The 13,339-nt window shown below is 33.2% G+C and overlaps 1 protein-coding gene across 17 annotated transcripts in view; it reads left to right on the top strand.

The window, feature by feature from the left end:
• Positions 1-13,339, top strand: part of KRIT1 (KRIT1 ankyrin repeat containing) — a 41,119-nt gene that overhangs the window by 19,572 nt on the left and 8,208 nt on the right. For all 17 annotated transcript variants that reach the window (XM_049641455.1, XM_049641462.1, XM_049641459.1 and 14 more), the window contains 5 exons: positions 1,911-2,067; positions 2,970-3,077; positions 5,401-5,557; positions 7,331-7,482; positions 12,615-12,781. In XM_049641455.1, the coding sequence (XP_049497412.1) occupies positions 1,911-2,067; positions 2,970-3,077; positions 5,401-5,557; positions 7,331-7,482; positions 12,615-12,781 (741 nt within the window). The remainder of the gene's footprint in view (positions 1-1,910; positions 2,068-2,969; positions 3,078-5,400; positions 5,558-7,330; positions 7,483-12,614; positions 12,782-13,339) is intronic.

Below are 13,339 nucleotides of genomic sequence, written 5' to 3'. Positions count from 1 at the left end.
GATGAATTTGCCTCTTCTCAGATAGATATGCCAAGCCTTTGCCTTCCTCCTGAGTACTAAGCATGCATTTTCAAATGCCTACTGAACAGTTCACTCATTTTTTGTGCGTAAGGCAGTTTATAGAATGCAGAGCCAGGGTACCTACCCTCCAGGAATTTCTAGGCTACCTCTTTGTGTGTTATATTGTATTTACTCAAAAAATATATTTAGAAGGAAAAAGGTTTTCTACCCATTGTTCCAGAATAATAAGGGAGAAAGTACATAAAATAAGTCCCACAAAAGAATGAAAAATGAAATGCTGCAGGTAGTGAGATTATAGAAGGGGAAGATTTTAAACTGTTTCTGAGAAATAACAGAATTTAACCTAAACAAAATGAGGAGGAGGGAAAGGACATCTCAAGAATAGCAAAGAACATAAGCAAAAAGTGAAATGAATAAAAAAGAGTAGCATACAAGTGGCAGGTTTAGGGTATAAGAAGGATATGTGAAAGGAGAAGAAAGGAAAGTGGACGACAAATCAAATCACTTTTAAAGATGTGTAATTTTCCCTCAAATGTACCAAATTTCCTTTCCCTTTCCCCCTCCCACCCATTTATTTACAAACAATGAATATACTTTTCCAATATTGCTTCAGATTGTAGCCTTATAGAAGTCTTTGGCTCTGACCAAATTGTGGACTCAACTGTGTCTGACACAAGCCTTTGTACTCTTTTGTTTTTGTTTTTGTTTTTGTTTTTGTTTTTGTTTTTGTTTTTGTTTTTGTTTTTAAAGTAGGCTTCACACCCAGTGCAGAGCTCATTGCAGGGCTTGAACTCACGGTCATGAGATCAAGACCTGAGCTGAGATCAATAGCTGGGTGCTTAACCAACTAAGCAACCCAGACACCCACCATGCTTTGTACTCCTCTGGGTCTTTGTTTAGTTACTCTTTTTCCCCCTACCTAAAATATTTTTACCTCTCTTCAGCATCTCTTCTGTTCCTTCCTATTTAAAGTCCAGTTCTAATTCTTCTATCAAAACATTTCAGGAAGTCTTAGACTGAAGTCCTGCCTTTTCTGACATTTTTTTAAAGTGTTAGTTATATATCATTTTGACTTGAGAAATAAACAATGCTTATTTTGTTGTTATTCTAAGCTGTTTCTTAAGTTTTACAGCATAATGTAATTTATCCAATGTTTTTGTTTTACCTCTGTGATTACACTGTAAGCCTTTATCCAAGCAGAGACCATGTATCTTCTCCATCTTTATGTCTTCCACATTGCCTAATACAACAGCTACATATCAAATTATATCTTTGGGCTTATTTTACAAATCACAATCAGACCTAAGTGAAAAGCATTATGAAGTTTATTTATGAGTTACATTCTGATTCTGAACCTATTTTTGACTAAAAATTTTATTTCCTTAGTTTATAATTTTTGTACCTTGCATGTGGTAGTTCTTTCTCATCTTGTATTTGAGGTTATAGTCCCTCCTAGTTGATCAGAAACAGAAACAGTTGAATTGAACCAGAAGAATTCGTAAGAAATGCTTAGACACTGAAAAACATTTATGTCAGTATCTTACTTAAAAAAGATCTTAAATTTCTTTGAGATAGTATCTGAGATTTAACTTTTTAAGACATCTTGGGGGCATCTGGATGGCTCAGTAGTTTAAGCATCCAACCCTTGTTTTCAGCTCTAGGTCATGATGTTGCAGTTGATCAGATCAAGCCCTGTGTTGAGCTCTGTGCTGACAGTGTGGAGCCTGCTTGGGATTCTCTCTCTCCTGTCTCTGCCCCTCTCCTCCTCACATGCACATTCTCTCTCTCTCTCTCAAAATAAATAAATAAATACTAAAGATAATAATAAATTTTTTTAGTGTTTCAGATTATTTTGGGGGGTAAGTTTCATTTTTTTTTTTTTTTTACAGGTATGGAAAAGTTGAGGCCACTCGCATATTGTTAGAGAAAGGAAAGTGCAATCCAAACCTTTTAAATGGACAGCTTAGTTCTCCTCTTCATTTTGCTGCTGGAGGAGGACATGCTGAAATAGTACAGATTCTCCTAAACCATCCAGAAATTGACAGAGTAAGTTATTTTCCAGGGTTTTTTTAAATGTCTAAGCAATGAAAAACCAGTAATGACACTAAAATGTTCAATTGTATACTTGAGAAACCAACTGAAAAAAATAAATTTTACTTAGTATGTAGTATATGTAATATCTATGTATAAGCTTTGATTTTATACATGTTTTTATTGTGATAAAATATGCCCCACATAAAATTTACCATTATAGCCATTTTTAGATGTATAGTTCAGTGGCATTAATTACATTCTTTTTTTTTAATTTATTTATTTTATTATTTTTTTCTTTATTTTTTTCTTTTTTCAATATATGATATTTATTGTCAAATTGGTTTCCATACAATACCCAGTGCTCATCCCAAAAGGTGCCCTCCTCAATACCCATCACCCACCCTCCCCTCCCTCCCACCCCCCATCAACCCTCAGTTTGTTCTCAGTTTTTAAGAGTCTCTTATGCTTTGGCTCTCTTCCACTCTAACCTCTTTTTTTTAATTACATTCATATTGTGGTGCAATCATCACCACCATCAATCTCCTGCATATACATAAAATTTAACCTCTTTTTATGTTACGTTGTATTTCCTCAAAAAAATAAGAAAGAAAAAGAATTCCCATTTTTCAGAATTTGTGTTAATAAGTATTTTAAAGGGGAAAATAATCGCTTTAAACAAAACCTTTGTTGGATCTTATAATCAGAACTTTTAAAAAAAACAATAATCACATTGATTAGTGCTTTGAGTCATCTTTATCAATTCATGTTTATTTTAAGTATTGTATGTGCTAAGTGTGGTTAATATTTAATACTTGACAAAAGTCTGTTTTTTGTGAAACTGACATTTTCACTTACAATACCATAGATCTGTAATACTTTTTTCTTTATATTTTTATTTTTTCCAACATTTCTAGCACATAACGGACCAACAAGGAAGATCCCCCTTAAATATTTGTGAAGAAAACAAACAAAATAACTGGGAAGAAGCTGCAAAACTGTTGAAGGAAGCCATTAACAAACCAGTAAGAATTACTTTCAGAAATAGAGCCACACCAACTGTTTAAATTAATAAGTAATTTGAGGATCTGTGGCAAGAGTGGAATGGATGGATGGTTTCTTTATTGCTTTTAGAAAACCTCATAGTTAGATCTCTTAAGTATTAAATTTGTTATCATCCCTAACATTAAGACATTTATTCTTGAATAACAAAATAAAATTGCATGATAAATCTTTCAAGCACTTAAAATTAACCTAATTTCCAGTATAATCTCAATACTTGATAATGTCTGAAATAATTAGCAATAACATTAAGATAGAGAAGAATTAACAATTAGAAAAGCTCAGTTTGCCTAATAGTTACAGTTATGATAAAATTATGATTAATTTAAAAACTGTGAAAACTTGCAAACCAGATAAAAGGATTTATATCAACAGATAAAGTGTAAAAGTTTGATCTCAACAAATACAATCTCTGAGCCTTTCCAGACCTTTCCATCAGTTAGGCAATAAGTATTTGTGGAGTATTTCTGTGAATTTAACACCTTGAAATGCTGAAAGTGACAAATGATAAAGAGTAAACATATGATCTCTGCCTTTAAGAATATAAACACACAAATTCACCACACAACAGATTTTGTCAAAATACTGTTCCATGAGCACAAGACAAAGTCAAGGAAGTAGGTAACAGTACAGGCACCCTTCTATTATACTTTATTACAATTTTTTTTAAATTTTTTAATGTTTATATATTTTTAGGAGAGAGAGTGTGTGTGTGCAGGCGAGGGGTAGAGAGAGAGGCAGACACAGAATCTGAAGCAGGCTCCAGGCTCTGAGCTGTCAGCACAGAGCCTGATGTGGGGCTCGAACTCATGAACCACAAGATCATGACCTGAGCCGAAGTCAGACTCTTAACCGACTGAGCCACCCAGGTGCCCTCAATTTATTTTCTAATTATATAGAACACATTATTATTCCTGGCATAATTTTTATATTCTAAATGAACACGATAAGAGGAATTAGGTACTTTTATCTAAAATGAACTGGCCTGGAAGTTATTTGGGGGCTTCCAATATAGTAAAATGTGTTGAGAACATATTGAGTTACTTCCAGTGACAATAAAAATGTATTGAGGATATATTGAGAAACCACAATTAGCTATTACCTCACACCAATCAGAATGGCTAGTTTCAAAAAGATATAAGAAGTGTTGGTGAGGATTTGGAGAAAATGGTGGAACCCTTGTGCAGTGTTAGAATGTAAATTGGTGCAGTCACTGTGGAAAACAGTATGGAGGTTCCTTAAGAAATTAAAAATAGAGATACCATATGATCTGGTAATTCCAGTACTGAGTATTTACACAAAGAAAATGAAAACACTAAATTAAAAAGATACATGAAATTGCTTCTTGACCTTTTGGCTAAAATCAAATATAAAAAGATACAGGTACTCCTATGTTTATCACAACATTATTTATAGTAGCCAAGATATGGAAGCAAACTAAGTATACATCAATAGATGAATGGATAAACAAGATGTAGTACATATATACAATAGAATATTGACCATAAAAAAGAATGAAATCTCACCATTTGCACCAACATGGATGGACCTAGAAGGTATTACACTAAGTGCAATAAGTCAGAAAGACAAATGCTGTATGACTTCACATATATGTGGAATCAACAAAACAAAAACAAAAAAACAGACTCTTAAATATAGAGAACAAAGTGGTGGTTGCTAGAGGGGAGGTGGGTGAGAGAAGGGCAAAATAGGTGACAGGAATTTTTTTTTTTTTAATGTATTGAAAATATTATTACTCTCTGAGATTTTTCTGAAGAGGAGGAAAGAAAATGGCTCAAGGTCCATTGTTCCATAACTTTCATGTGTACGGTCTTCCATCACAGATTCCTCTTAGGACAAATTACTGCTAGTACACATTTCTACCATATAATCTTTAGCCCACTAGACTCATAAGATACTTGACTAACACCAGATTTAGTAACCAAGTCTGTATCCCCCATAGGATACCTACTTTGTACATGAAGAGCTTTAAAACATTTCCTAGAAGAATCCAAAGTTGAATATTTTTTAGGAATCATTCACCTTAGTCTCTCAAGCTTACATGATCATGAATCATCCAGAGGAAAAAAAAGTGGAAAATATACATAATGGAAATAAAACTTTTTTAAATAATGCCAACAGATACTCACTTGAAGTAGTTTCCTGTTATTTTCCATTTTAGAAATCTATAATAAAGCATATGAAGTTGAAACTGAAGCATTTTGTTAGGTTGGGATATATAATTTCTAACCAGATTGCATAATTTATTATTGTCTTTTGTCCTAGTATGAAAAAGTTCGGATATACAGAATGGATGGATCATACCGTTCTGTTGAACTGAAACATGGAAATAATACCACAGTGCAGCAGATAATGGAAGGAATGCGTCTCTCTCAGGAAACACAGCAATATTTCACTATTTGGATCTGTTCAGAAAACCTCAGTAAGAAAGTTGTTACTCTGTTGTGTAAACCTCACTATTTTTGAGAGTAGGTTGGCAAACTTAAGTATAGCGTCAGTTTTTTAATGACTTTCACATTTTCAAATGATACAGTGATCTTCTCTTGTATATAAATTACTAGCATTCCAACTGTTGAAATAGGTAAGCCTCTGGGCCCCGCATCCCTTGCTTCATTCAAAGCAATTTTTAATCATTTTAAAACTTCTTCTTTAACCATGGAATTTAACTTGAATTCCATTAAATGTATTGCTCCTCCAACTTGCCTTTATTGTCAGTGCTCATTTCACCTGAAATAATGCAAATATTTTTTGTGTTAGTTTTCTATCAAATCTTTTTTTTTAATTTTTTTTTAACATTTATTCATTTTTGAGACACAGGGAGAGACAGAGCATGAGTGGGAAAGGAGCAGAGAGAGAGGGAGACATAGAATCTGAAGTAGGCTCCAGGCTCTGAGCTGTCATCCCAGTGCCCAACGTGGGATTCAAACTCACAGACCGTGAGATCATGACCTGAGCTGAAGTCAGATGCTTAACCAAGACTGAGCCACGAGGCGCCCCTCTATCAAATATTTTCATTTAAAATTATCCTGATGTCACTATAGATTTGTCTTTCAAGCAAATACTGCAAATATATAAAGGAATTAATTGAGGTTATTGTGATTGGTTAATGATTTGTCTTTTTTTTTAACTCTAGATTCTACTGATTGTATCATAAATAGGCTATCATGGAATTAAAGATCTTATATACATTTGATACATTTTGTTTGTTTTAGGAATTATCATAATTCTTATATTCTTTAATTTTTTACAGATTTTGTTTGTTTGTTTCTTTCTTTATAAGTAGGCTCCTTGCTCAGCACAGAGCCCAATGCCAGGCTTGAACTCATGACCCTGAGATCAAGACTTGAGCTGAAAGCAAGAGTTGGAGGCTTAACCGACTGAATTACTCAGGCACCCTTTTAAGATGTTATTTTTAAGGGGCGCCTGGGTGGCTAAGTCAAATGGCCTGGGTGGCTATGTCGGTTTAGTGTCTGACTCTTGATGTCAGTTCATGTCATGATCCCAGGATTGTGGGATCAAGCCCCATGTTGGGCTCCATGCTGAGCATGGGGCCTGCTTAAAATTCTTCCTCTTCTCCCTCTGCCTCTCTCCCCTTTGCCCCGTGCATGCTCTCTCTAATTAAAAAAGAAAAAAAATTTTATTTCTAAGTAATCTCTATACCCAACATGGGGCTCAAACTTAAAACCCTAAGATCAAGAGTCATATTCTCTACAAACTGGGCCACCTAGGCGCCCCTCATAATTCTTAAATTCTTTTTTTTTTAATGTTTATTTATTTATTTTGAGAGTGAGTGAGTGCATGTGTGTGCAGGAGTCAGGGGGCTGGGGAGGAGGTAAGGAGAGAGGAGAGAACCAGAGAATCCCATCCCAAGTGGGCTCTGCCCTGTTAGCACAGAACCTTGCGTGGGGCCTATCCCAGGATCCATGAGACCATGACCTGAGCTGAAATCAAGAGTTGGGTGCCCAATCAACTGAGCCACCTGGGCACCTCCATAATTCTTACATTCTTAAAAACAAAAGCTCTTCACCTAAAATTGGGTAGTAATATTATTGGTTAAAGTCAGCGTTGATTAGAATTTAGACCTTTACTTTGTGTGTATTCAGCACTTAAGTACAGATAATTTAATACAAATTTTCCATGTGTTGATATAATTTATTTTTACATTATCATTTATAAAAGGAAAGATGTTTTTCAGGCCTTCAACTCAAGCCTTATCATAAACCATTGCAACATGTTCGTGACTGGCCAGAAATACTTGCTGAATTAACTAATTTGGATCCCCAAAGAGAAACACCACAGCTTTTCCTAAGAAGAGATGTGAGACTTCCTTTGGAAGTTGAAAAAAAGGTTTGTGTGGAAATCTTATTTTAGTCATTTAAATACACAGAATCTATTGAGTTCCTGTGGTAGGCACTAGAAATAAAAATTGTGCTTTTCCTGTATGAGGACGAGGAGATTTTCTGTTTTTCTGTTCAATCCTTACATCCCTGGGGTAAGTGGTAGAGTTTGAGTTAGTCTACTTACAAAGCCCCTGGTTGGTTTTCCTATTTCTACCTTCATTGTTGTAGAAACAAAAGAAATAGAGAATCTATTGTAAAGAGAATTAGCAACCAGATGGAAGATGGATTATACAAAAAAAAAAGTTTTTAGTATAGTTAGGAAGTACAGTATCAAAGATAAATTTAATAAAGTGCTAATCAGTGGTAAACTTCAGACGAGCAAAGAGATATGTTGATGTGGGAGGAGAACAGAAAATATATTCTGAATGGAGAAGATTATATTTGCAAAGGGGATATAAAAAAGTTATTCTCAAAAGTCAGTAAGTGGCTATTTTCAAATCAAGCAGAAATTATATAGATGGTAAAAAATGAGAATAGAATTTACATTTGATAAAAAGATCTGTTCCATACAAGTACACTTGGATTTGAATTTCTGTAAATTTTAGAGGATGTGGGATAATGCTATCTGAAAGATGAATGGACAACAAATAAATTTAAGGTAGATATCACAAGTTAAACTAAGTGTGAAGGCTAACTACAAGAGTAGCTTTGAAATTGAAGAAAAAAAGTTTCAAGGTCTCATAACTTTGGTGAAGAAAAAATATACAGTGCATTTCCTGATTGTTATCCAAGGGAATATTAAACAGACAAGGTTAAGCAAAGTTATATGAAAAGTTCAGTGGCCATGTACAAACTTGATAAATGTTTTGTATCTAACTATTCATATTGTCCCTTTTATATTATCAAACCAAAGATAGACTTGATCCTCTCACTGAAATATACTGGCAGTTACATAAAGAGTGTATGAAACTTACCAAAAACAAAGATCTTAATTATTCATTAAAAAATGTGTTAGATTTTCATAAGTAGAACAAAGGGAAAAAAAAATAATTTATCATCTCAATTGACACAGAAAAGATAGTTGACAAAATCCAATACCCTTTCATGATAAAACTCTTATAATAGGAATAGATGGGAACTTCCTCAACATGATAAATGGCATTTATGAAAAACCTACAGCTAACATACTCGATGAAAGGCTGAAAGCTAAGATCATGAAAAAGACAAGGATGCAGCTTTCACCAATGCTATTTAACACTAACCAGAGCAATTAGATGAAGGAAGGAAGGAAGGAAGGAAGGAAGGAAGGAAGGAAGGAAGGAAGGAAAGGAAAAAAATAAAACTATTCGCAAATGACATGATCCTATATAGAGGATCCACAAAAAAGCTATTAGGGGTAATAAATAGATTCAACAATGTGCAAGTTACAAGCTTAACACACAAGAATCAGTGGTTTCTACATACATCAATGAACAACCAAAAAAGGAAATTAAGAAATTAATTAAAATAGCATCTTAAGGAAAATGCTAGGAATAAATTTAACAAAAGAGGTGCAAGACTTGTACACTCAGAACTATAAAACATACTGAAAAAAACTAAAGATCTGTGTAACTGGAAAGACATCTGTGTTAAGGGTAGGAAGATTTAATATTGTTAAGATGTCCACACTAGCCAAGCATGTACTGATTTACCACATTATCTAAAAAAAATTCCAAAAGCCTTTTTGTAGAAGTGGAAAAGGCAATCCTTAAATTCATATGTAATTACACAGGGCCTTGAATAGCTAAAGCAACCTTGAAAAAAGAATAGAGTCGAGGGATTCACACTTCCAATTTCAAAACTTACTACAAAAGCCACAGTAATTAGGGACAATTATATAGGCCAATGGATTAGAAACGAGAGTACAGAAATAAACCCAATACATCTATAACCAAAATCTGTAGTCAGCTGATTTTTGACAAGGGTGCCAATGAAAAAAGAGTGGTCTTTTCAACAGATGGTGCAAAAGCATGAAATTGGACCCTGAATCACACCATATATAAAAGTTAACTCACTGGATCAACAACCTAAATGTAAGAGCTAAAAACCATAAAGCTCTTAGAAGCAAACCAACAGATAAACCTTCATGACCTTAGATTTGGCAATGGATTTTTTTTTTTAAGCTTACTCATTTATTTTGAGAGTGAGAGAGAATGTGCAGGGGGAGGGTGACAGAGAGGGAGAGAGAATCCCAAGCAAGCTCCATGGGGTGGGCCTGACATGGGGCTTGAACTCAAAAATTGTGAGATCATGACCTCAGTCGAAACCAAGGGTTAGACACTCAACTGACAGCTACTCAGGTGCCCCTGGCAATGGATTTTTAAATAGGACACCAAAACTGTGAGCAACAAAAGAAAGTATACATAAATTGGACTTCAAAATTAAAAACATTTGTGCATAAAAGGATATTATCAAGAAAGTGAAAAGACGATTTACAGAATGGGAGCTACAACTCAACAACAAAAAGACAACCCAGTTAAAATGGGCAAAAGACTTGATTTCTCCAGTGAAGATACACAAATGACTAAGAAACTTGTGAAAAGATGCTCAACGTCAATGGTCATTAGGGAAATGTACATCAAAACACAATGAGAATCTACTTCACACCTCCTAGGATGGCTATTTTAATTAAAAAAAAGAAAATAATTAATTTTGGTAAAGTTACAAAGAATTTGTCATCCTTATACATTGCAGGTAGGAATGTAAAATGGAATAGCTGCTGTGGAAAACAATAGCGGTTCTCAGAAAAACTAAACACAATTACCATATGATCCAGTAGTTCCACTCTTTGATATATACCTGAAGAATTAAAAATAGGAACTTAAACATATCTATATGCCAGTGTTCAAAGCAGCATTAGTCACAATAACCGAAATGGTGGAAACAAACTAAGTTTCCATCAAGAGATGAATGGATAAACAAAACGTGGTATACACATAAAATGGAATATTATTCAGCCATAAAAAGAAATGAAGTTCTGATACATGCCATGACATGGATAAACCTTGAGAACATTATGCTAAGTGAAATAAGCCAAGCCAGATGCAAGAAGAGCACAAATATTGTATGATTCTACTTACACTAAGTATCTAGAATAAGAAAATTCATGAAGTAAATTAGTGGTCACTACAGGTGTTAGAGAGAGTGTGGAGTTACTGCTTAGTGGTTAACAGTTTCTGAATGATGAAAAAGTTGTGTAAATAGTGATATTTGTACAACATTGTGAATGTAATTAATGTCACTGAATTATACACTTAAAATGGTTAAAATATTTTTTGTTATGTGTATTTTAGCACAGTTAAAAAAAATATTAGGTCCATAAAGTCTGCAAGTAATTTAAGTATACTCAGTCTATCTTCCTTCTCCACCTAAGTAATATTTTAAAAGTTGATTGGTGGAGAAAAAGAGCAATAACGATAAAACTTGGACGATAAATTAATTGCATTATTATAAAGAATATAAAGTGAACTCAGGTGAAAAAGAAGCAAAGTTTAGTAAGTACCTTAAGACAAATCAGAATATAATGATCATCTGATAAGATAGTTGTGTTCTTTCATTATGTAATTAAGAAATTCCAATTTGTACTGTCTGAAAAATGGAAGAATTACATTTATTGGTTGCATTATTCCTTTAGGATGAAAATGGCCTGATTTCATTAGTAAAGAATAATTGTTGACTAATGCTCACTAAATACACTGTTAGGAATTATAACGCTTAACTACTCAAACTCTTTAAATTCACTGTTAATTTTGAGAAATTAAAGCCCATAGGAAAGTTGAAAAGGTAATAAAATTCATTAAATTCACTAATGGCTAATATTTTGCTTTATTTCCTTCATCTTCTCTATTTTTTCTTTATGAACCATTTAAAAGTGTGTTGCAGACATCATAGCACTTAATCCCTACATATTTTACATATATCTCCTAAGAAAAAGGACATATGAACCTTTTTCAACCATTTTCAACCTAGAAAAATTAATATTTCCATAATAATGTCTGATATGTGATCCATATTCAGATTTTCCCCAATTGTTTAAAAGTCTTTTTTTTTATAGCCCCCATATGTAGGATCTAGTCAAGGTTCATAATTTCTATTTGGTTGTTATCTCTTTAGTCACTTTTAATCTAGAACACTCCTCCCACCTTTTTTCCCCGTGAAATTCTCTTTTAGGTTTTTAATATTATATAGAGCATTATAGGATATTATTTTAGTTAGTAAGACAAAAGTAACTTTTACCACAGGGAATTGAGATCACTTTGAATTATATTTGGAAATCCTTTAAGTATTCATTCAGAAACTCTAAAATTGGTGACTATTTCTAAGCATAGGTATATTCTATAGGCTAGCTTTTTTCAATCTTTGTTAATCCTACTTGATAAAGTGAAAGTTCATGACGTTTTTGAAACTTAGGGAAAAATCTTCTGCTCTCCTTTAGTGTTATTTGGAAGTACCAAGTAGTTTTAGTCAAATGAAATAAAAAATGTTTTAAAATAAAATTTTTTAAAACTACATGTACACTTCTAGGAATTAATACACTTTCTTGTATTTTCCTTGAGGTTCACTACTATATCATATGAAACATGTAGAATAATGTTTGAGGAATATAATTGATTTAGGTAAAATTGTGGTAGAAATTATCCATATCCATAAACTAATGATAATCTTTTATTAGACTGTAAATCAGAGGTTAACAAACTATAGCCTATTGCTGTATCTGACCTGCTGTTTATTTTTATATATTTGGTAAGGTATTAAAGTTTGAAAAAATTCAAAAGGATAATATATCATGTCATGTGAAAATTTTATGGGTACCAAATTTTGGTACCCATATGTAAAGTGTTATTACAACACCATCACAGACCTGTTTGTTACTGTATTGTCTATGGATGCTTTTGTGCTCAGAGAGACTATGTGACTCATAAAGCTTCAAATATTACTCTCTGGCCCTTAACAGGAAAAATTTGTCAACCCCTGCTCTAAATAACAGCTCATTTATATACAAATATGTAGCGTTTGTTTTTCCATATTAGACAGTGACAAGTTGTATATTTCTAACAGGAAATTGTAGCCCAATAACCAAATTCTGCTTTTTCTTTTAAGATTGAAGACCCACTAGCTATTCTTATCCTCTTTGATGAAGCCAGATATAATTTATTAAAGGGCTTTTATACAGCTCCTGACACTAAACTGATAACATTGGCAAGTCTACTGTTGCAAATAGTTTATGGAAATTATGAGAGTAAGAAACACAAGCAAGGTTTCCTAAAGTAAGTATTTAATACAGTATGTGGTCTTGTGCTATGTTCAAGATTCTATTTAACCAAGAAAGTTTAAAAATGTTGTTAAGAAATATTTATACTTTGGTTTGGAACTAGAGGATATGAGGAGGCATGAAATGAAGGGAAAAAATGGTAAAGCATTCTTAAAGTTATATTCTCTCCAAAATTATTTTTCTTACGTTTGACTCTGGTTTGATACACCTTTTTTTTTTTTTTTAAGATTTTATTTTTTTAAGTAATCTCTACACCCAACATGGGGCTCAAACCCACAACTCTGACATCAAGAGTCACATGCTCTACTGACGGGCACCCCTTGATATACCTTATATTTTTTCTTTAACTTATCTTTATTATATGTTTAAATATAAGTTCATTAAAACCTGACTTGATAAGTAGTAGAAAATGTCATAAGGCAGATTTCAGTTTTTGAGAAAAAACGCTGAGGTTTTAAACACTGAAGTTTGTTTATTGTAGTTTTCAATTTTCAAAAGTATTTTGTGGTTATTGAAAGAAGAAACATTCTCTTAAATGAGAATGTTAGGATTG

Source organism: Panthera uncia, chromosome A2, assembly GCF_023721935.1.
Source record: "Panthera uncia isolate 11264 chromosome A2, Puncia_PCG_1.0, whole genome shotgun sequence".
NCBI classification, from domain to species: domain Eukaryota; kingdom Metazoa; phylum Chordata; class Mammalia; order Carnivora; family Felidae; genus Panthera; species Panthera uncia.
The sequence above is the reverse complement of the archived record's forward strand: the minus strand, read 5'-3'. Positions and strand labels throughout refer to the sequence as shown.